The sequence below is a fragment of the Mustela erminea genome, chromosome 5 (genome assembly GCF_009829155.1).
Source record: "Mustela erminea isolate mMusErm1 chromosome 5, mMusErm1.Pri, whole genome shotgun sequence".
Classification (NCBI taxonomy): domain Eukaryota; kingdom Metazoa; phylum Chordata; class Mammalia; order Carnivora; family Mustelidae; genus Mustela; species Mustela erminea.
Genome location: NC_045618.1, coordinates 62,701,644 through 62,726,496, shown reverse-complemented (window position 1 = coordinate 62,726,496; position 24,853 = coordinate 62,701,644). Strand labels below are relative to the sequence as shown.

General features: G+C 46.5%; 1 protein-coding gene across 1 annotated transcript in view; it reads left to right on the top strand.

The window, feature by feature from the left end:
• The window catches only part of EHD4 (EH domain containing 4), a 78,884-nt gene that overhangs the window by 19,200 nt on the left and 34,831 nt on the right, over positions 1 to 24,853 (top strand). The window contains exon 3 of the mRNA XM_032343399.1: positions 10,330 to 10,427. Coding sequence (XP_032199290.1) covers positions 10,330 to 10,427 — 98 coding nt within the window. The remainder of the gene's footprint in view (positions 1 to 10,329; positions 10,428 to 24,853) is intronic.

Here is a 24,853-nt window from a genome sequence, read left to right as displayed (position 1 = left end):
ACTCTGAGATCATGACCTGAGCCAAAGGCAGCAGCTTAACCCACTGAGCCACCCGCCATTCCCCTCATTTTTATGAGTCTCCTGCCTTAGACCAGTTATGCTAGGGGCGTGAGCCACAGGCATGCAAAGCCAGGGAGGAGTCATCCAAACAAGAGACTATACTTCTTTTTAGATGGTTTTAAAAATAAGGAATGGGGGCAGGGCGCCTGAGTGGCTCAATGGGTTAAGCCTCTGCCTTCCGCTCAGGTCATGATCCCAGGGTCCTGGGATCGAGTCCCGCATCTGGCTCCCTGCTGAGCAGGTAGCATGCTTCCCCCCTCCTTCTGCTGTTCCCCCTGCTTGTGCTCTCTCTCCTTCTCTCACTCTTTATCAAATAAATAAATTCTTTTTTTATTACTTTTTAAATCTTTTATAAACATATAATGTATTTTTATCCCCAGGGGTACAGGTCTGTGATTCGCCAGGTTTACGCATTTCACAGCACTCACCATAGCACATTCACTCCCCAATGTCCATTTCCCCACCACCCTCTCCTAACCTCCCTCCCCCCAGTAACCCTCAGTCTGTTTTTTGAGATTGGGTCTTTTATGGTTTGTCTCCCTCCCGATCCCATCTTCTTTCATTTTTTTCTTTTCCTACCCCCCAAACCCCTCATGTTGCATCTCCACTTCCTCGTATCAGGGAGATCATATGATAGTTGTCTTTCTCCGATTAACTTATTTCACTAAGCAGAATACCCTATAGTTCCATCCACATCATTGCAAATGTCAAGATTTCATTTCTTTTGATGGCTGCATAGTATTCCATTGTATATATATATACCACATCTTCTTTATCCATTCATCTGTTGATGGACATTTAGGTTCTTTCCATAATTTGGCTATTGTGGACATTGCTGCTATAAACATTCGGGTGCATGTGTCCCTTCAGAGCACCACGTTTGTATCTTTAGGATATATACCCAGTAGTGCCATCGTTGGGTCATAGTGTGTAACTCTATTTTCAGTTTTTTGAGGAACCGCCACACTGTTTTCCAGAGTGGTTGCACCAGCTTGCGTTCCCACCAACAGTGTAAAAAGGTCCCCCTCACCTTTTTTTTTAAAGATTTTATTTATTTATTTGAGAGAGAATGAGTGGGAGAGAGCATGAGAGAGGAGAAGGTCAGAGGGAGAAGCAGACTCCCCAAGGAGCTGGGAGCCCGATGAGAGACTCAATCCTGGAAGTCCGGCATCATGACCTGAGCCAAAGGCAGTCACTCAACCAGTGGAGCCACCCAGGCGCCCTAGGTGGGTTCCCCTTTCTCCACATCCTCACCAGCATTTGTCATTTCCTGACTTGTTAATTTTAGCCATCTGACTGGTGTGAGGTGGTATCTCATTGTGGTTTTGATTTGTATTTCCCTGATGCCGAGTGATGTGGAGCATTTTTTCATGTGTCTGGTGGCCATCTAGATGTCTTCTTTGCAGAAATGTCTGTTCATGTCCTCTGCCCATTTCTTGATTGGATTATTTGTTCTTTGGGTGTTGAGTTTGCTAAGCTCTTTATAGATTTTGGATACTAACCCTTTATCTGATATGTCATTTGCAAATATCTTCTCCCATTCTTTTTTTTTTTTTTTTTTTTAAAGATTTTTTTTTTTTTAATTTATTAATTTGACAGAGAGAAATCACAAGTAGACGGAGAGGCAGCCAGAGAGAGAGAGAGAGGGAAGCAGGCTCTCTGCTCAGCAGAGAGCCCGATGCGGGACTCGATCCCAGGACTCTGAGATCATGACCTGAGCTGAAGGCAGCGGCTTAACCCACTGAGCCACCCAGGCGCCCCTATCTTCTCCCATTCTGTCAGTTGTCTTTTGGTTTTATTAACTGTTTCCTTTGCTGTGCAAAAGCTTTTGATCTTGATGAAATCCCAATAGTTCATTTTTGCCTTTGCTTCTGTTGCCTTTGGTGATATTCCTAGGAAGAATTTTCTGTGGCTGAGGTCAAAAAGGTTGCTGCCTGTGTTCTCCTCAAGGATTTTGATGGATTCCTTTCTCATATTGAGGTCCTTCATCCATTTTGAGTCTATTTTCGTGTGTGGTATAAGGAAATGGTCCAATTTCATTTTTCTGCATGTGGCTGTCCAATTTTCCCAGCACCATTTGTTGAAGAGGCTGTCTTTTTTCCATTGGACATTCCTTCCTGCTTTGACAAAGATTAGTTGACCATAGAGTTGAGGGTCTATTTCTGGGCTCTCTATTCTTTTCCATTGATCTATGTGTCTGTTTTTGTGCCAATACCATACTGTCTTGATGATGACAGCTTTGTAAAAGAGCTTGAAGTGGAATTGTGATGCCACCAACTTTGGCTTTCTTATAAATTCTTAAAAAAAAAAGAAAAAGAAACAGATCCTCCCGGCTCTCTGTCGTCCTCCCAGAGGCTGAGATTTCTCATCGCACAACTCCAGGGGGCGCCATTCACAAGGACGAGGGAAAGAATGATGTGTCCAGGTGCTGTGCAGTGTCTCTGCCAAGGGCAGCACAGGCAACCTCCGGAGATGCATCTGGAAGAAACCAGACTCGAAGAGCTTTCTTATGCTCCTATCATAAATCAAAGAAGGCATTTAAATGGCAGCCAGGGACTATGGCAGTAGGATAGATAGAAATGGAGCGATGATGTAAAGGGAGTCACAGAGAAATCTCTTGCTGCTGACAGTAATTTGCAGAATACTGTCCAGATGATTTTTTTCCACCTACAAGATGCTGTCTGGGAGGCATTTTGTCCTCATCTCCAGAGCAGCCTTGGTTGCACCAGAGCCTGTCTTATGGGAGAAGTGTAGGGGTGGAGCCCAGGCAGGAGAACACCAGAGGGTCTCCCAAGACAATTGAGGAGAAGTGGGACAAAAAGTTCCCCCATCAGGGCCTCCCAGGGAGCCCTGGTCATGGAGCAGGCAACAGCCAGGCCTCCTGTCCCAAGATGGGTTCTGGAAGTTTCCAGAGGCCTGGAAAGTGCAGGCCACAAGCTCCTTGACCATGAGACACTGCCCGGAATTACATGGTTTTGTTACCACTGCCTTATGTCTTACTCTTTTTGCCTGACAAAGGCTTAAAAAAGAAATAAGCTGCCACTTTTTTCAAATTCCTGTTTTGTGAAGTCCTATTCACAAGGGGAAACCCTGAAAGAATGGCTATTGGCTTGTTTTCTTTTGGCAGATGATTTACTTCCCAAACAAATCTTTTTTCAAATGCCAAAGATACAGCAGATGAATATAGAAAAGCAATTAAGAAAATTTTGAATGGTGAGGCTCATTATCTGGGATCTAAAACTTGCTGAAAATAATCCATGCATTATGTTATCAAGCATTAATTAAATTGAGAATACAAAGAAAAATATTAACAAATAATAATAAGCATTTACTGTGTGTCAGATAGAGTTCTAAACTTTACTGGTATGTTAGCTCTAAATCCTCAGCAAACCCCTGTGACCTGGTGCTGCTCTTACCTCCAACGTAAACAAGAGGAATTGATGTACAGACGTTAATTTAACTTCCACTGGGTCACTCAGCTGCTAAGCGGCAGCTCATATTGGAACTCAGGCCATCTGGCCCATAGTCCCTACTAGTGACCACTGGACTGCCGAAGGACATGACATGTGGACTGAGAATCACTGCCTGCCGCCCCCTGTGGAACTTTGAAGGCTGTCCTTAATGTAGCCCACAGACAATGATAAAGGTGATGATTTTGTCCTCAGTTACAGAGTAATAATTTCACACACACTACTTTTTCTGGGTTCATAAGACAATGCTCTGTGGCCATTCAACAGAAGAGAAAACTGAGAGCAAAGAAGTAGAATGACTTACCCAAGAAAAGGCAGAGACTCTATTAGAATTCAGTTTGCTTGTCCCTTCCATCCACCACCCTGCACCTGCTGGAGGGCTGGCGGAAAAGGGTTTCTGTGGCCGTGCATATGGGACGTGTCTCATCGCACCTGAGAGTAAACAGCGTGACTAAGTCATATCCACACAACAGTGCTGTTGTTTCTCCCAGGGCTTATGTAAGAAAAAAAGTCAATTAGCGTAGGGCGCTCAAACATGTGTATGTAAGTATACTGTCCCTGTAATTATATTGTCCCTGTGGGAACACCTGTGGGGCTCCCCTCAAGGCAGGCAAACTCCTCTTGACATAGTGTACTTTCTGGGAACGAGGTCCAAATACAGTACATAGCAGGAATGGGGATTGGTTGTCTGCAGGGGAGAACTTTCTCTGCACCCCACCCCACCCCCGCCCCCAGCAACCACAGGTCACCCCTGAGATACATGTCATTACCCTGGCCTTCTCATTACAAAGCATTGGTTCAAGGCTCTGCCTCCTGGGGCATCTTTAAAAGAGCTTAGTACTTCACAAGGTGGTACCAGGTGACACCTGGAGGGTGTCAGCCTCTAAGCATTAGGCAAACCCGTGCAACCTGAGTTCAATGTGGAAGGCTGGTTTCTAAAAAGGTAACAAAGAGTCGCGGGAGCAGTTTGGAGAAAAGAAGATAAATTCACAAAAAGGCAGCTTCAAATTATAGACATTCCACACTTGAACAAAGGAGTTGAATCTAACATGAAAACGTCTATGAAAACAACGTGAATGCGGCATTTCGAAACTCCACTGCACTCCCTCGCTTTTGAGAGGAATTCCACAGGCAGGCCTGTCATGGAGCTGCCCGTGTGGGAATGTGGTCCCCGAGGCTCCACAGTCTATCACCAGGAGGCAGTTCCTACTCAGGCAGGAGAAGATGGATGGCCAGCATCCCCACCCCCCCCCCAGGGCACAAGGCCTGAAGGCACCGTGTATCTTCATCAATTCCAGAAGTGTCAGGACCAGCTCTGACATTCCCCGCCCCACCCATCTGCTTCTGAACTGGGTGTTGTGTTTTTCCCTCAGTCTACTTTTCTAAACATGGTAGTCTTTTTTTTTTTTTTTTTTTGAAATCCAGATAGCTGTAGGCATTGTATTTTGTTTAGGATCTAGTTTAATTTTAAATCGCAGTTGTCCACAGAAGAAATTCATCTCATTTCCTCATTGCCTCTGTTTCCTTTTGAAAAATAGCTTTAACCAGCAGCCCCAGGGACTGAAATTTTGCAACTTTCTTTCGAGCTGAAGGAATCTGAGGGATACTTCCAACATACCTGTCCTTTTAGCCAGGCCTGATCATAGCGATGAGAAAATACAAATCCACTGTCTCACATTGCTGTGAAGATTTAACAATACTAGAACACACAAGTGTATTTTTGGACATATACCCTGTCACCACTCTGAAATTAAACGAAGCTTTAGTAATAGACTTTTTTTATACGAATGTTACAGTCACTTAGTACCACTGGGATATTTTTTTTTTTGTCTGACTTCCCACAAACATACAGCATCAGTCCAGACACGTGCGGGCTCCCTCAGCTAATTTAGATGCAGAGACGAAGGAAGAGAGGTTTTTGCCAAGAATCACCAGCATATTTGTTACTTTCTTTTTAATCTGAGTGACAGACTGGTTCTGTTGGTTTATTTGTTTGCTTTGTGGTGTTTACCCATAATAAACGCCCTGAAGCTCTTCCCATTAATCTTTAAGATCAGGATTTGTGGTGGCTGCTAGGTCACTGACCATTGTTCTTCACCGGTCACTGGCAGCCGCCTCTGTGGTCCTGGTCCTCAGAGACCAGAAAACCAGCTTCACCTGCTGCCCCCAGGCAGACCCTCCCAGTGCCGGCACGTTGCCATTCCACACTGCAGCAATCAGGAAAGAGAGACTTTGGTGTAGAAAATTACCTATTTGGGTCATACCACATGAAATTGCCAACATTCAGCCAGCCTTGACTTGTAAAAGTGGTGATGCTGTAAGATTCAATCAAAGGGGGTAGCTGTGGGCTCCTTAGAGTCTGGATATGAAGTTAAATTTCTCCTGGGCACTGGAAGTTTTGATCAGCCATTCGTGGCAGGACCGTGTGGTGATAATGATTGGGGCTTGGTTGTAAAAGTCTTTTTTGTGTATTGTGTGCTCTTTACTGTGCCATCTTAGGAAGTCATGTCCTCTATCTGGTCTCTCTCAAATGGGCTTGAAGGGGTTGTCCCTTGTGTCCCTTGTAAGCATCCGATGTGCTCTGAGCCTGATGACAAGGTGGGGAGTTCTGGGGCTGGTAGAAGTGCTTAGATCCCTAGAGCTCACAGCGTGAGTGAGCAACGTCTTCTGGCTCTGGCACCTCCGCCCTCCAGTGTTGGACTGAGAGCACATCACAGGGGAGTCTCTGGTGCGGGATTCCAAGGCTGTGGCAGTCACTCCCTTGTTTTGTTTTGTTTTTTTAAGATTTCATTTAGAGAGAGAGAGATCATAGGCAGAGAGGCAGGCAGAGAGAGAGGAAGGGAAGCAGGCTCCCTGCTGAGCAGAGAGCCCCGATTCGGGGCTCAATCCCAGGACCCTGGGATCATGATCTGAGCTGAAGGCAGAGGCTTAACCCACTGAGCCACCCAGGTGCCCTGGCACATCACTTCCTTGTTGGAGGATATTGCCTAATGTGATGAGGTTGGCTTGCACACGCAAAATGGTGGTAGGAGTCTAGTAGTCAAAAACCCCAGCCCAAGGCCAAACTCATAGCTTAGCATCCCAGCTCCATTGCCTACCAGCCATGTGACTTGACAAGTTGTGGTATGTACCCCTCAGTGCCCCTCCTATGTAAACGGCAATACACAGCCCCTACCTCTCAGGCTGTGGTGAGGATTGAGTGAGTTAAAATGTATACAGAAAGTGTTAAGTGCAGCACTTAGACACATAGTAGGGGGACGGTAAATGTTGGTGCCATTTTATGGTTACTGTAACTGCTGGATATCATGACATTGTTTGGAAAGCAAAAGCAGTATGAAGATACTGCCCGGTTCTTTTAAAATGTTGATCATCAAATTGGAATGTTAGCATTTGGAGGCAGTTTTAAAATCCCTGCTCCTCTCTGTTTAAAATCCCTCTCCTCCCTGTTTTACTATGTGGCAGGACCTCAGAGTTCAGACTGTTCCTTGATCCAGCCCCCTTTCTGCTAACCCTGAGCGGCCTTTGGGAAGTGGCAGGGGATGGGGGTCAAGCGCAGAGTCTGTGCCCATCCTCCCCTCCTTTTATCAGAGAACAAGAGGCATCAGGGCAGCTCTGGGTGGGCAGACACTGCCTAACAGCTTCCGTGAGGCTCCTAGGCTTAACCAACACAGGTCTGCCTATTTCATGGGAAAATGTAGGAGGCAAGGTCCAGGTACACTTAGGTTAGTCACTCTGGGAAGGAAGAGGAAATCCATCTTGGGACAGCAAATCTGTGCTTGGAAACACTTCAGCACACAAACATAAACAAGAAAAGCCTGACTCAGGGCTGACTGTAATATACCCAGTAAATAACCTTGCCTTTCACCTTCCTTTCTTAGAGCATAAAAGTAATACAGGATTGCTGTAACAGCATTGCATTCGGGTTTTTTTCTGATTATAATTATTTAGGAAACTATGTGTGGTTTAACTCCTCTTGTAAGACGCCTGCCCCCACACAGGGGTCTGAAAGCTGACTCATGCTTTGTGCTCCCCTGCCACAACACCCCTACCTACCCTCCCCCTTCCTGACCCTCACACCACCACCACCACCGCACCCCCCTGCCCCCCACCCCGGCCCCAAGCTTTCTTGCTTTCTTTCATGGAGTGTAGTCTGGTTTTGCACACACAACCCTGCCACCATCTCTCAGGGTGCCCCTAGTAAGTTCCCTCCTCCTCTCTCCGCCATCTTCTCCCCTCTCTCCACTGCCCCATCTCCTACCCCCCCCTCCACTTACCCCCTCCTCTTCCCCCTCCTCCCCTTTTCTGCAGTTATCCCTGTGGGTCCCTCAGCCTGCCCCCTTGTTTGTTGTGAGGTACCGTCTCCACATTCACTGCATCTGACCACATCTTGTTTTGTGGCTCACAATTTTGCCTGATTTCGCCTCTGCTATTATGTCAGGAGGCATGCGAGTTGTTGAAAGTTTGTCACTTTGCAGAGAGAGAGTGGACAGTTTACACATTTGGGATCCTTCTGTTTAACTCCACACGAGAATCCAGGGGTTTTGTGTTTTGAAAAAGTTGCTAGTGAGTGTGAGCTTGTGGCTTTGGAGAAAGGTCAGTCTCTCACAGGAATACTTTGTGTAAAATAGTTCTACATATGTGCAGTTTTTCAGCATTATCAAATGTCTCAAGCCATCTAATAAAAAAGATGGGACTGTGATAAGAGACGGAATCATTACTGATGAGACATGCAGTCTACCACAAATGTGCTCAGAACTCTGTTCCTACCTCAGTTCCAAGCCTCAAATGTGGTGGTTTTTTCTCTGTGAATTTACAAAGAGTAAATGCTTAGTGATCTCTGTGCACTTCGTTCTCACAGATCTGGTCTCCCAAGTTTGGACAGTGGGATTTACTGAAAAGTCTGGAGGGTGCATGAGGGGCGGGAGAAAATCAGAAATGAGGGGTTCTCTTCAATTAGCCTGACCGTTTATTTTTAACGTTTATTGGTTGAGTCTAGCTCAGCAGACATCAGGTATATTAGGTCGCCCTCTCCAGCCAGCCAGGCCTTCACGGTGTGACCTCAAGATGTCATAACGACTTTGAGCTTCAGCTTTTCCAGCTGCAAAATAACCCTAGTATCTTTTTCCTACATCTGTCCGGGCTGACCTGAAAATATAGAAAAGAATGTGTGGGAAACTTGTCCTGAGCACCTTCAAAGAAAGCTACTTTGAAATGTCAGTAATTGTACCTCTTGCTCGGGACTGCCCACCCACTGCCTGTGAGGCCGTGACCCCACGCTGGCCGGGGGACTGTGCCATCCACGTGTGCTCTGTGAAGGCTGGCGTGGCCCACTGGCCTGCATTCCCAGCATATTTACTTTCTGAGTAATCCCACCAGTTCCCCTGAATGGAATAATTGAGCTTTCACTGAGGGTTTTCCAGCCTTCGGCCCACACAGATACAGAAGTTATCCAATTACAAAACAGAAGGAGGAGAGCCACTCTATAGGTTTTGCCTTAAAACAGACACAGTGGGGCGCCTGGGTGGCTCAGTCGGTTAAGCATCCGCCTTCAGCTCAGGTTGTGATCTCAGAGTCCTGGGATCAAGTACTGCATTTGACCCCCAACTCAGCGGGCAGTCTGCTTCTTCTCCCTCTGCTGTTCCCCCATTTGTGTGTGTGTGTGCACATGCTCCTTCTCTATCAAATAAATAAATAAAATCTTACAAAAAAAAAAAAAAAAGAAAAGAAAGAAAGAAAGAAAGAAAAAAACACACAGTGACTACCAGAGATCCACCTTGGGCTTTGCTGCCTGGATAAAAGGAACAAAATGTTTCCCTCTGCTACTCTAGAGTTATTCACTATTAAAGCTAAAAAGGACCTTACCGGTCCTCATCCAGGTATCTCCATTTACACATAAGAACACAGGCCTGGAGCTGGGAGGCTCTTGTCCAGGGTCCCACAGAAAATAACTGGCGAAGGCTGAGCTGAACCTGAACCCAGTCTGCTGACCTAACAGCCAAATTTTCCTCCCACGCCACTCTGCTTTGGGTAGGCTGGCCAGGGCAGCTGACCGCAGGAGGATGGGGATGAGAAGGAAGAAATGGTATCAGGAATGTGAGGGCCAAGGAAGGAGGCTTGAGCTGCACCACCGGAACTCTCCCATGCCCCTGCCACTTTATCCACTCTTTGGCTACCCCTCGGAGTCCGAGGCACCTGGAAGATTTGGGGTGTGGCCCACGGGTACTTGCAGGGCTTGAAGCCAGATGGGCACTGGACTGGATGCTGAGTCCCCAGGGCAACAGTGAAAATAAGCCCCAGTACCTCCACGGCCACAGCAGGGAGTGGGCGGTGTGGCTGGACAGGGAGCTTAGGGTACTCCGGCACAGCGGGGCTTTGACCCCGAGGGAGGCATAGTCTGCCCTGGGAGAAGCACAGAAAAGAAGCAGGCGAGGCTGATGGACTTTGGATCTGGCTGACCTGGGTTTAAGCTCTGAGTGATGCTGTGTAAGTGACTTCTCTGATGTTAATAGGAATTTCTTCCTCAAGGGGTTACTCTGAGGGACAAATGAGATGGTGTTTGTAAAATACTGGAGCATTCAGTAAATATCAGCTAAAATCAAAGTTAGCAGTTAAGGATCTGGTGGCAGGTGACAGCATACCCGCCCCCTGGTCCAGCTCCTGGCCCCGTGGCACCAGTGGATGTGCTGTCTGTGCAGAGAGTCCCTTTGCAGACAACGGCAATAACCTTAAGAGGCCAAGGATCTTGTTGGAGCTTGGAGAGGTGTGGTTCCTGATCCCACCTTTTGATCCTTTTTTCCAGATTCATGTGCTCCCAGCTGCCCAATCAGGTCCTGAAGAGCATCAGCATCATCGACAGCCCTGGCATCCTGTCTGGGGAGAAGCAGCGCATCAGCCGAGGTCAGTGTCCCCTCTCCCCCCACCCCCCGCCCCAACCCCAGCACTGCTGAGGCTCACCGTCACACCAGCAGCGATGTCTGTCAAGAGGGGATTCCATCCAATCCCACCCCGACACCGGGATGCCTCCAGCTGCCCTGGACAGATCAGGGGTCCAGAGCCGGGGGGCCCCAATAAATAACAGGAGGTAGGCATAGAGAGCATCGAAGGTCCTGCCTTTCGGCTGAGAAACTTTCTGAAGTGTTAGCTGTAATCTCTTAGTTCCTTTAAATGCTGCCGTCTGCCACTAGTTCCCACCTGACATAATTCTTCTGAGTTTGGGAGGGGACCTTCATATCCCTACTAACTATTCCCTTGGACACATAGGACAACAAATAACGGAGAGGAGTAGTCACTGCAAAGGAGAGAAGCCCTCCCCGCCACTCTGCCTCCCTCCCCCATCCCACCCCCGGGGCCCCCGCAGCACCCTCCCTTTGTGTCAGCCTTTGTCATGGCCAGACGCTGCTCTGTCTGCTGGGATGTGGCAAAAAGAGGCCGAGGTTCTGCCTTCAGGAGCTCCTGTTCCCATGGGGAAGACAGACATGAAGCCAATTATCGCAGGGAAATAGTAAGTGAGAACTGAGACGGAGTGTATATCTGGGAGGAAGGGGAACTGTCCCGGCCTTGCGATGTTCGGAAAGATTCCCCGGGAGAGGTGACACCTGAGCCAAGACCTATAGGGTGAGTGGGAATTACCTAAGGGAGGCCACAAGATGGGGAAGGAGAAGACTGGATGGCGCTCAGAGGTCATCTATGGAGGCTCCTGAAACCTCTAAGCCCTCCTTTCTCATGGCATTTAGGGGATACTGACTTTGTACCCTCCATGGACCCGCAGAGAGCTGGGTCCTGCCTTGCTGTGCCTTCATGCCTGAGTCAGGGGTTCTGTGGGCCATCGGCCGCCCTGAGGCTTTCAAGAATATTCCTCATAGAAAAAAAAGGGCATAATACTTTTCTTCTCTCATAAATACCTGTTAATTTTATTTTCTGTTGTAAAAGTCATATTTGTTGTAAAGGATTCAAGCAATGAATAGGGATGGACGAAGTATCTCTGTCACAGTTAACATTGGTGTGCTCCAGCTCCTTAGAGACTTTTTCCTGCACATGTACAAACATACCATTTTTAACCCAAATGCCATCTCTTGGCACATTTTCTACAACTTTATTTTTTTTGCTGTAATGGTCTATCACAGACATTGTTCCATGCTAGTATAGTTAAATTACTTTATTCCTCTTAAGAGCTGCTTAGTTTCCATCAAAGGAACATAACACAGTTTATTTAACTAATTTGTGGATATTTGGATGGTTAATAATTTTCTACTGTTATAAAGAGTGCTACGAACACATGTCATTTTTGTATCTGTATGCCTCAGTGCCAGTAGATTTTTTTTTTTTCAGAGCCAGTTTTGGACCACTCATTTGGCCCCGTAAAAGTTGCTCTGCAGATAAAATGTTTTGTTTTAAGAGGAAAGTAAAGCCACCGCATGTCCCACAGCTTTTCTGAGCTGTCTGTCTCTGACTGCTGCTATCACTTGGTTGATTCTAATCGTCCATATTTTTTTTTTAAGATTTTATTTATTTATTTGACAGAGAGTGAAATAGAGCATAAGCGGAGGGAGCAGCAGAGGCAGAGGGAGAAGCAGGCTCTTTGCTGAGCAGGGAGCCTGATGTAGGACTCGATCCCAGGATTCTGGGATGATCTGAGCCAAAAGCAGATGTTAATCATCCATATTCTTCATGGCCTCTCCTTGGCTCCATGATTACAAGTGTCTTTCAGACTATAGCTCCCCTATAGCCGTGTAGCATGGCAGACTGCTTCTGGGAGGCTTTGAAGACCAGTCCTTTTTAACTCTTTATAGCAATCTGACTCACATCCTGGTCTTACGATGGCATGCACTTACTCACATCCCGTGCCCAGAAATAGTCTACGTGGTTCCAAGCAGTTGTTGCTCGGTGGCCCCTGCCATCCTGACAGACGGAGCAGCTGGTGGGGAGGGACCAAGAGCTGCTAAGGATGACGGCACCCTGCACCAGGGCTGACGTTCCCAAGCCCGAGTACCAACCTGTGTTTGGTACACAGCTGGTGGCCAGGGGTTCCCTCAGCTGTCCATTTCTACATGCTCACTCCGAAGAGTCTATACTATTTTAGAGGTGCTCCAGCTTAAACTGCTGCATACAGTGCTGCATTCCCACTCACCCTCGTGCTGCTTCCATCCCTTCAACCTTGTAATCATGGCACCACCTTCACCAGTCGCTTATGTCGACATTGGATGAGGGAGGAGGTATATACAATGAGCCCGCTGGATGTTTGAAACATCTGCCATTGACTTTATGAGTGGGGCTTTGACTTCCTTATGGGTGTTCTGTCTCTAAAAGAGGAAAGATGGCAGCTGCTGTGCCTTCTGCTTGTCCCTTGGTGCAGCTAATGGATTAACCTTCAAGAAGCAGAGTCTGATCAGGCAGATGCCTCTTATACATCAAGAGGGTCTCTTTAGGTGTGTATCCGTAATAGCAGTATGAGAACATCCACCTTATACTGAGCCCTTGCTTTATGTCTACACTGGGCTATCATTGGGGATTTGCCATCTACATTCAACCTGCTTATACTCATGCACTAACAGAAGCTCAGCCCTGGCCAGGTAAACCCCACTTGCCCTCCCTCCCCTGGGAAAGCAGAGCCTTCCAACGGATTGTGAGAGCCTTTGCCCCAGCAACTAGGCAGATGTGACTGAGCTTGACATCTGGGGAGTGGACACAGGAAACACTGTTCACTGGGTGCTGCAGGAGGAGGTTGGGAGGGGCTACATTGGCAGGCCCCGGTGTCCAGAGCTCTGGGGGCCAGATGGTCAGTGAGGGTGTAGCTCCAGGAAGGAGTCCTGACACCTTAGTGGTGAAAGCAAAATGGGGACTCTGAACATGGGGTTCAGTAACGTATCTCACCTCACCAGGGGCTCCATTCTTCCTGGCTCATTCCTCTCTCTCATGATATGATAAGCCTGGTTCCTTTTTGTCCGGTGCTGAGAAGAGGGAATAAGTGCGATTACAAGGAGGACATAGCGTTCACAGTTGTGGCTCCTCTCTAGTCCAAAGTTGTAGGTGATGGGAAGAAACATTTGACATTTCTATGTGATAGTTTGTATTTTGTGGTGTCAGATTGGAGGTAAAGCATGCCAGACCCGCTCTTATGGTTAGAAGGGATCTTTACCAAACAACAGGTGTTGGCAAGGATGTAGAGAAAGGGAACCCTCTTGCACTGTTGGTGGGAATGCGAACTGGTGCAGCCACTGTGGAAAACAGTATGGAGGTTCCTCAAAAAATTAAAAATGAAACCACCCTATGATCGAGTATTTGCACTACTAGGGTATCTACCCAAAAATACAAAAACACAAATTCAAAGGGATACATGCACACCTGTGTTTATAGCAGCATTATGTATAATAGCGAAATACAGAAGCTGCCATGTGTCCACCAATTGGTGAATGGATAAAGATGTGGTATGTGTGTGTGTGTGTGTGTGTGTGTGTGTGTATGTGTGTGTATGTATATATATATACATATATATATATAATGGAATATTACTCAGCCATAAGAAAAAATGAAATCTTGCCATTGCAACAACATGGATAGAGCTAGAGTGCATTATGCTAAGCAAAATAAGTCTGAGAAAGAAAGCATATGATCTCACTCATATGTGGAAATTAAGAAACAAAACAAATAAGGGGAAAAAAGAGACACAAACCAGCAAACAGACTCTTAATTATAGAGAACAAACTGATCGTTCCCAGAGGGAGGGAGTGGGGGGACAGGGAAAGCGGGTGATGAGGATAAACAAGAAAGAAAGAAGTGAGCTTTACCAATTAGGATCCTTGTACTTGCAGAATCATAACATTTTCTCTAGCAGTCAGATCACTGGACCCCTTGTGTCCCTATTCTGCGCTTCAGAGTAAAACAAGAAGGCATAGTCAACATTTGGGGAGAGTATTACCTAAATCCATTTGGTAGCTCTATAAATAAAACCCACCAAGGTGATTGATTTTGGAACAATTTTTAGTATACTCCATATGGAAACCCGTTACTATTCAGATGTTCCTTAGTTTAATTATAGTTTGTAGAAAATCTTTAGAAACAAAGGATTGAGCTTAGTTACTAAACTGTAGTTTTCTTAGCTGACATAAAAAATATCCATCAAGCGCAGATAAAAATGTTCTGATATATTTATAATAATAATTTTTTTCTAATCAAGTAATAGCTAATAAAAGTCCAAGGAACATTTCCTGATTCTTTTCTTGTAGCCAATAGAAGAATGTTTGGATTCTTAAGATTTTCTAAGTTATCTTCTTGAAAGGTGTGAGCAAAATGTAAGTTAGTTGATTCACTTTTTTTTTTTTTAAGATTTTATTTATTTATTTGACAGAGAGAGACACACAGCAAGAGAAGGAATATAAGTGGGGTGTGAGGGGAGAGGGAGAAGCAGGCTTCCCCAAGAGCAAGGAGCCCTATGTGGGGCTCCATCCCAGGACCCCTGGGATCATGACCTGACCCAAAGGCAGATGCAAAAGACTGAGCTGCCCAGGCACCCCTGGTTTACTCTTAAGAAACACCCTTTGCCCTGACGACAGCATCCAAGTTTGGTTTTTTTTTTAAGATTTTATTTATTAACTTGACAGAGAGAGATCACAAGTAGGCAGAGCAGCATCAGGCAAAGATGGGAGGTGGGGGGGTGCGGGCAGGCAGTCTCCCCACTGAGCAGAGAGCCCAATGCGGGGCCCGATCCCAGGACCCTGAGTTCATGACCCGAGCTAAAGGCAGAGGCTTAAACCACTGAGCCACCCAGGCACCCCAGCCTCCAGGTTTTTTGCTTACCCACACACCCTTATTTTCATTCCCACTTTTTTATTATTCTGGCTCCTGGCCTGTTTACTTCCTAAAATACTGTTTATCCATGCTGATCCTAAGCATCATCTGGGACTTATCTCTGGATTCAGGCATGAACACAAGTATATTCCCAACTCCTGGTCCGAATCTCTGGGCTCTGGCTCTGATTGTAATGCGCCGGTCGGACAAGAAGAACACTGAAAAATTTGAATGTGGCAGCTGGCATTCTTGTCCATCTATTTAACATAGAAGCATATGGAAGGCGCTTTAGCAGTGAGTAAGTATTCCTGTGGTTTCCTGAAAGGATGAGGTTTTGTGTCACCTTCAACAGCCTTCACTTTGGTAACAAGAGTAGTACAGTTTTTCTCTTTTAGAAATGTAAATTACTCCAAAAGAGAAAACTCTTAGTCTGAACTTTCCGACAGCTGTATCTATTCCTCTGAGACCAGGACCTGTCAGCTGAAAATTTGAGAGCATCAAGCCCTTCTCATACTAAGTCAATGAATGCAACTGGGAAGAGAGGGGGGAAGCGGAAGCAGGAGTAGAAAATGTCCTGCTGGTAAAAGCAATAAATTACAGTAATGCAGGGGCGCACTGGGTGGCTCAGTGGGTTGAGCCTCTGGCTTCGGCTCAGATCATGATCCTGGGGTCCTGGGATCAAGTCCCATGTCGGGCTCTCTGCTCGGTGGGGATCCTGCTTCCCTCTCTCTCTCTGCCTATCTCTCTGCCTACTTGTAATCTCTGTGTGTCAAATAAATAAATAAAATCTTAAAAAAAAAATTACAGTAATGCATATGCAACAAAAGGGATCAAAATGTGCTTCAGATAACATGGCCCTCACAGTAGCTTCAACAATCACATTAGCTTCAAAAATTGATTCATGTTTTAACATTCACATACTGACATCCTTAAGTCCCCTTAACTTTAGCAATGTTAAGGAAAGCCTTCAGGAATAAAAAGGGCATCTATGGAGATGACAGGAAACGTGAATAGGCAGTTTCAAGGGTCTGCCAACTCCTCCCAAATGTAGTATCACACAAAAGCTGTGACAGACCTGGGGAAAAGGGACATGCAGCTCCAACCTGGAATTAATGAAGGTACAGAAAAAATAGAAAAGCTACAAACAAACCATAACCAAGGAAGCACAGACACACCTACTCGACGTGTCTTTTGAACTTGAAAGGCCAGAGTTTGAAGGCAGTCCAAGAAAGGAGTGAACATTGAGAGGTGTCCCAATAAGACTGACTTCCACCCTCGGGCTTTGGGACTCACACGGCCTAGGGAGGAAAACACACACATACACAAAGAAGAAGAAGTCTTCTTCCTCTAAGAGACCAAGAAGACCTGGAGCAAGGTGTTAGGCACAATTGACTGCAGCAAAGACCTTCTAAGAAGCTTGGGGAGAGCGGAGAGCTGGAGACTTAGGAGGCCAGCAGCAACCTGCGTGGGACAGCGATGGCAGGGGAATCCCGTCCTGAAGGTGGGCTGCACAGCCTGGGCTGTGGATGTGAGCTCAGAACTTCATGGAGACTTTCTGAGAGGGGCCTGCTAATGTCTGCCGAGTATCCCTGGAACACGGGTATTCAGACTTTACCTGGGTAGAAATAATAACTGAATAAATGGGGGTGGGTGAGGCAGCGTTCTCCTTTCCCTCATTCTGGTCGCCACCCAATCACGGATGCAGCTCAGGGCCATTCCAGCTTTCCTGCAGCACCAGAGACTGCAGTCACAAAGAGCTCAATGGACCTGCAGCCCCCAGCTCCCCATCCTGTGGTTGCTATGGGGTTTCTTGATTTTTTGTTCTGTTTCTTGGGGCTTGGGCCTAACCACAGTTCGTGCTCTCTTAGCTCCTTTCCTTGTCCGCTGTGGCTCCTCCCAGCTTCAAGGTGTTCCCAGTTTTCATCAGCACGGTCTTGGGCCGTCACCCTTGGATCCAGAGGTTGGGTGAACAGGGCCAAGCCTTGAGGTACACCAGTAGAGACTGGCGTCTAGGTTGACAGCAACTCATTAAGGAACAAGTTCCACTGAGATGCAGTGAACTCTTGTGTGCCAAGTACCAGGCTAGGAACGGGGAGTAGGAAGATGAACAAGGACCGCCCCTGGCCTACAGTGGCCACAGCCCAGTGTGCTCATCCGGCCGGTCACTAATGCACCCAACTGTTATGAAAGAAAGGTGTCCCCTCAACAGACTTAAATCCATTCAACAAACTGTAGGCCAAAAATGGACATGGTCACTGCCCTTACGGAATTCATGTTCTGACGGGAGGGTCAGACAAGGACAGCAGGGAAACCAAGGAACAAATGAATAAATCCTTATAAATAGTGGTGAAGGCCAGGAAGGAAACAGATGAGACCCTGAGCACAATGAGAGGGACTGATGTGGAGCTGCCCACTCTCGGGAGGTAGGGAGGCCTGGGGCTTAAAGCTCAGGGGGAACCAGCCTTCAGATTGAGGCTGGGCGAGGTTGTGCAAGTTTCAGCTGTCTGTTCAGATATTTCCCACCCGATATATAAAGGGTATATAAACTAATAGATGTTCAGCTGTCAGATATTGACACACGGATTTCAGTTTCTGAATATTCATGTTTTCTTTCTTCTCCATCCCCACCCCTCACCACCCAGGGTCTTTTCTGTGACCTCCATCAGCTGGTCTGTAATCCCAGAATCAAACAAATTGTTTTCTTGGGTCCAGTCAAGGGACTGAAATCCTGAACATAGTATAGCGGGAAGCATGGGCAGTAGTTCTGGTCTTCCTGGGTCCAGCTCAGCTGTGTACCGCTCATGTGACCTTGGGGAAGTAGAGAGTCTGTAAAGGGAGAGTAACGATAGAACCTCACATGCCATGTTGTTGTCACCGGGTTAACACACAGAAGGCAGGAAACCATGCCCCGCCCAGCGCATAGAAAGTGCTCAGTGCATGTTAGCTGCTCTTATTACTCTCATAATCTCCTTGTATTATTGTCGTTGTTGCTGTGGAAGGCCAAAGAGTTCTCACAGGCTGAGCTTAATCAGCCTTCATATTGGTTTCTTGCTTCTTGAAGTCTTCTGTGTAGGAGAGATGTTTGTCAAGTGGTCCACAATATAGTTTGTTGCTCAGGGACTGAATATTCTATTTTTAGATAAGTGTTCCTACCTCTTACCTCTTATCCACATCTCTCAGTTGTTTTATTGATGATTAGCTTTTAAATTTTGAAATCATAGGCCCCTCTAGCTGTAGAAAAGAGATACCACTCTAATCAATCATCCAGTTTTAAAAATAATTGATGGAAAAGAATTTTAAAATAACAGATTGTGTGTGTGTGTGTGTGTGTGTGTGTGTGTGTGTGTGTGATCTTTTCAATATTCTTTTATTGTAGAAGTGATGGTATAAAGAGTGGTGCATAATGTTAGGGGCATGCTAGAGACTGTTCATTCAACACACATTTAGATCAATTATCCACTGGGTGGCAAGTACTGTCCTAGATGCCAGGATTCAAAATGAGTCGGACACAGGCTTTGGCCAGGGCACTCATACTCAGTTGGGGTGGATAGACCTGCAAACAAGTCAGGGCTATCCTGTGTGTTACAGGAGTTCCAATCAAGAAGTGCAGTGAGTAGGGACCCCACCAGTCCCCAGTGGGGAGTGGGAGGTAGTAGGGGCTCTTCTTCTCCCCCTTCTTTTTTTTTTTTTCCTTTTGGACTTGCATTTTCTCCCTGTCACAACAATTTAGTAGGTTTTTTATATATTTACAAAATTGTGCAACCATCACCGAAACCCATTTTAGAACATTTCCATCACCCCAAAAAGAAACTGAATACTCATTAACAATGACTATCAATTTTCCCCCCACCCCCCAGACCCTGGTGACCACTACTTTCTGTGTCTGTGGATTTGCCTATTCTGGACATTTCATATAAATAGAATATGTGGCCTTTTTATCTGGCTTTTTCCACTTAGCATAATGTGTTCAATATTCATCCATGTTATAATAGGTATCAGTACTTCATTCCTTTTTGGGGTTGAATAGCATTCCATTGTATTGCCATGTGACATTTGATTAATGCATCAATTGATGGACATTTGGGTTTCCACAGTTTGGGCCATTTTGAATAATGATGTGATCATTCATGTAGGAGTTCTTGCAAAAACATACATTTTCAATTTTCTTGGGTATTTACCTAGAAGCAGAATTGCTGGGTCCCATGGCAACTCAGTGTTTTGAGGAACTCAGTGTTCCAAAGTGGGTGCATCATTTTACATTCCCACCAGCAGAGTACAACTGTTCTAGTTTCTCCACATCCTCATCAACACTGTCGTTTTAATTAGAACCATCCCAGTAGGTATGAACTGGTATTTCATTATGGTTTCAATCTGCATTTCTCTGAAGGCTAATGATGCTGATCATCTTCTCATGTGCTTTGTTAGCCATTGATATATCTTCTTTAAAGAAATGTATATATAGATTCTTTGCCCATTTTTAATTGGATTATTTGTCTTTTATTGAGTTTTAACATTCTTTATGTGTTCTCTATACAGTCAGATATATGATCTTCAAATATTTATTTTGTCTGATGTCGTGGTTGTCTTTTCACTGTATGATATTGTCTGAAGCACAGAACTTTTTCATTTTAATGAAAGCTAATTTATCTATTTTAATTTCTGTCACTTTGCCTAACCCAAGCTCATGAAACTTCAATACTGTATTTTTTTTTTTTTTGAGAGGCTTATAGTTCTAGCACTTGCATTTAGGTCATTGATCTATTTTAAGTTAATTTTTGTATATGGTGTGAGGTTGGGATTCACCTTGATTGTTTTGCATGTGTATATCCAGTCCTCTAGCACCCATTTGTTGAAAAGACAGTACTTTCCTTCATTGAATTGTCTTGGCACCCTCTTTGAAAATCAATTGGCTGTAAATGTGAAGGTTTATTTCTGCACTCTCAGTTTTATTTCATTGATCTATATGTCTAACCTTACGAAGCAGCACGTCTTGATCAGGGCTTCCAGGTAAACAAGTGAGTTCATCAACCTGCAAGCTCAGGGCGTTATCAGATAGAGTAAAGATATAGTAAGATGATGGTATGAAGCTCCTACCACAGCACCTGTCTGGTGCATAGTCACGGAAAAGATAACCATGGCTGTCCTTATAATTGTTAACCTTTTCCAGGCAGCAGAAAGGGTATGTTCATGAACAGAGGATGATGTGTGAGCTGGGGCCCTTTGGAGGAATGTGCATTGTGGAACATGGGCATGTGTGGGGGCCACACATGACAGGAAACTGGGTTTTGTCCTGGAGATTGCACGGAATATGGAGGAGTGTGAGGTAAAGGATGACATGGTAGAGAATTCTGTAGAATAGAACATATGACTTCAACCTCAGACCACGAAGCCATTTTTATGTTTAGAGCTTGAGCTCAATGCTTGCCTCAGAGCTTTGTTTGAATTTGGCAACAACAGAAGTTTCTATCCCCCAGGGAACGGGGCTGACCCACGATGATTTGTTGGCAGATCCTGTTTTCTGGCTGTGCTAAGGCCAGTTAGGGTGTGAGGTCCTGGACACCACTCGCTCCTTGGGCCTCCCACAGGAAATCCTGGTTCCTTTTTGTTTCAGGGAAGTTTGCTGACAGACGCATTCATGGCTCCTTTTCCGCCACTGCCACAGGAAATTCCACACCACAAGTGTTGCTGCTCCTGTCCCTGATGTGAGCCTGTCATCACTGTGACTCAGAAGGGCCTTCGCCCAGCCCTGGCAGCTATTTTTACTTCTGTCAATATTTTAAATGCATGCTTGATCATGAGGAATGACTGCTTCTACCCAAACTTTAAACCTACCTACCCTTGTAAATTTTGGGGGGGGGGGGGTAGGGAGAAAATCACTTATCTTACTATCCTCTGTGGAGCAGCTCATGATCTTCAAATATTTCATAGACATTGGGATGCAGAGATTAGTCAGAGAAAAGTTTCATTCCTTACTCTTGAGTAATAATAGTGGCTAATACTTCCACAGCACATTGTAAATTGCTTTTCATACATTATTACCTCATTTGCTCCACACAAGAGCTCTATGAAGTATGAAGTATTACCACATTTCACAGGAGAGAAAAATGAGGCATAAAGAGTAAGTAACTTGCCCACAGTCCTCTAGAAGTGTGGTAGCTAGTCTCAAAAGATGCCTCCTCCTCCTCCCACCACCCCCACCACTATGTACCATGCTCCCGATATTCATGCCTGCTGTAGTCCCCTCCTCTTGAATCTAGGACAGCCTTCTGACTCACTTTTTTGACGAGTACAATTCTCCAGGAGTGATGTTTTGTAACTTCCCAAGTCTTAATCATAAGTCCTGAAGTCTCCAGCTGGATCTACAGGCAGCCAAGTGACATTGAAAAAGTCTAACCACCCAGATACCAACATACTGTGAGGGAAGCCCAGGCTAGTCACACAGAGGCTCAGGCACCGCTAGCCTAGGTGAGGTAAGTGAAGAGGCCGTCAAGGACAACCAACTCAGCTGAGCCCTCAGACAGTTCCTGCCCCAACTGCCATTTGACTGTCCCTTCATGACACTCCCTGATCGAGAACCACCCAGCTGAGCCCAGTCAACCCTCAGACCAGAGAAAATAGTAAGTTATTATTTAAGCCTCTGAGTTTTAAGGTGACTGATAACCAGAGCAGAGAGTAAATGGATGAGTGGGATCTAAACCACACAGCCTCCTTCCAAAGTATGTGCTGTTAACCACAAGAGACGAGGTTACAAACCAGGGAAACCTCTCTCTCTCGCTTACTGTCACACACACACACACACACACTCACACACAGAGAGAGAAGGCAGCGCTGGGGAAGGGTACTGGTGGGGCACGTTTCCATGTAATTGATGCTTTCCCCCTACAAACACCAAACTTCTGGGGTTTTTTACCTTCAGCAATTACTGATGGTCACCTTTGGGAAAGGCTGCACACACTGCCCTACATTCTCATTCAAAAGACATTAGCAAGGGGAAGAGGTTGTCTTATATTGAATATCTTCCACGCACCAAACTCTGCTTGGTTCCTCCTGGTCCGTTTCTTCCATGTCAGGCATCAGGGGCTTTACTTTTTAAACAGAACAGGATAGACCCTGTCATGCCTTCCTGGAGTACACACCAGGGAGGGGGATGGGTGAGCAGAAATACAAAGCAAATGCATGTTGAAAGGAAGACTTGAAGAAAGTAATTGCTGAGTCCCACAGCAGGGGTGTTCTGACTTAGATGGGGTGTTGGGGGAGGGTTCTCTGAGGAAGTGGCTTGTAGGTTAAAACCCAAAGAATAAAAGGATTAGCCTTCCAGGGCCTTGGGGAAGCCAAAGAGGAGTGAAGATCTTACGGGTTCAGGGAAGGCTAGAAGCTGCGGAGTAGCTGGGAAGTGGTGGTCAGTGAGGTGGGGAGCCCTTGCTGTGGGGGGGCTATCGGCCTTAGGGAAGCACGTGGATTTTATTCTGAGAGGAATAGGAAGCCATTGAAGGATTATCTTTTTTAATGTCCTCTTGATTACCCAGAATTATTACTATGAGCATCCGGGAGTTGTGGCCCTGAGCAGTCACAGAACCAGCCCTGGGTCTGCCACTCTGCTTCTGTGGGTTTGGTTGCTAGGTTGGTTTTCTCTTTCCTGGGTGTCGCTGTCATTTCTTCTGTGGGACCTGTCCTCAGGTCACCCTCTTTCTGCCCCGTTTCTGCCCTGGAGTTGATGAATCTATGAGTGAGGCCAAGAAGCCCTACCGCTCTGATCCTCAGGCCCCAGGGAACTTGGTAACAGGCTACTTCCTGACCTCAGCACGAGCAAAGTGGGGAGTGTGGGGTGGGGCCGCTGCCCGCGGATCCCCACTTGGAGGAGTCTGGGGTTGCTGAGTGGGCCTCCTGAGCCTGCCCTTTCCTGTGTGCTCCGCCACCCCCGAGGCAAGTGAAAGAAGAGAGGATTACAAACTTGGGGAAACTACCAAAATGGACTTGAGCTCTGCCCCACATCTCTGGTTTGCCGGTGAACGCTGTCCTCTTGGAGGCCAGGATGGAGGATGTAAGTTGGTGGGGGTCTAGGGCAGGGTGTCTTTGGGTGGGGCGGGAGCCTCCAGCACTGGGCTGGGCTCTGTGACTCACCAACATCCTCCTGGGGAGGGCTGTGAAAGGAAGCAGAGGTAACCGTCCCACCGTGGTCCCTGGGTGACCCGGTGACCGTGGTTGCCTTCACTAGTGGGCTTCTGACAGGAGTCCTGCCTGACACTGCTGTCCTCTGCTTAGGCCTTCCCTCCATGGAGGAGCACACCTCCCCCCAGCGTTTCCATACTTCTTTGGAAGTCAGGAGTTTTAGGAACCTCTAATAAAGAAGAGTTTTGTTTTTTTTTTTTTTAAGATTTTATTTATTTGACAGACAGAGGTCACAAGTAGGCAGAAAGGCAGAGAGAGAGAGAAGAGGATGCAGGCTCCCCACCGAGCAGAGAGCCCTATGTGGGGCTCAATCCCAGGACCTTGGGATCATGACCTGAGCTGAGCCAAAGGCAGAGGCCCTAACCCACAGAGCCACCCAGGCACCCCGAAAGAAGAGATTTTTTTAAAATGTCTCATTTACCTTTTCAGATGTTTAATAAGTTCACTGCTGTAATGAGGACATCCTTGTTATATAATCTGCATCCCTACAATTAGGTGTGGTAAAAGACCTCACCCCCAAGTCACTGTGCACCAGTGGGGAACCCCCAGACTGGAGGGTGGGAGTGATAGATTGAAAATGGAGGATTCTAGGTGGAGGTGGAGCTGTAGAGTGCTGAGCAATGCTGACCTGAAACATTTTTCCATTTCTCTGGCGCTTCCCCTTGCCAGCTGGGGTGACCTGGGCAAGTTCCTCTGCCTCTAGGAACCTCAGTCTCCTCCTCTATAAAATGGGAAGAAAAGTACTTTCCTTGCAGAATCGGATCTTGTGAGGGTCTGAGTGATTGGTGTGAATGCCCAAGTGTTCCAGAGACATGAGCAATGAAGTGTGCATCCAGTGAGAGGACCCGGAGTGGGGCCGGAAGTCAGGTCTCACGCACCAGCACTGTGTTGCTGAGCATCTCGAGCCAGCAGATGTGGACACGTGCTGAAAATGGCAACGCTTTCAAGGCCTCTTTGTTTTCCATGGAAGCAGAGAGGGAGGTGGTGAGAGGCTCACTGTGGGTCCTGGAGGAGGCTGACCTGAGTTCAGATCCCAGCATCCCCACCTCCTGTAGGATCCTCATTTCATGCTTGTATAAAGGGTTGGAATTCTCCCTCCCAGGGTCATTTGAAGATACAGTAACATAACAAGTAAAAAATCATTTGGCAGAGAGTCACGTTACAGATCTGGTGGTTTAAGTGCCCTCATTTCATGGACTTGGATGGTCCCCGCACAGACCGACCAGGACAGCAGGGTCAGCTCTGCCAGTGCTCCAGCGTTCCCCAGGGATAGCGGATGGTGGCAAGTCCTGGGACTTAGACCAACAGGGACCTTGCTCTTCCAGGAACCCAAAAAAGGAGAGGGGAGGAGAAAGGAAATAGGAGGACTT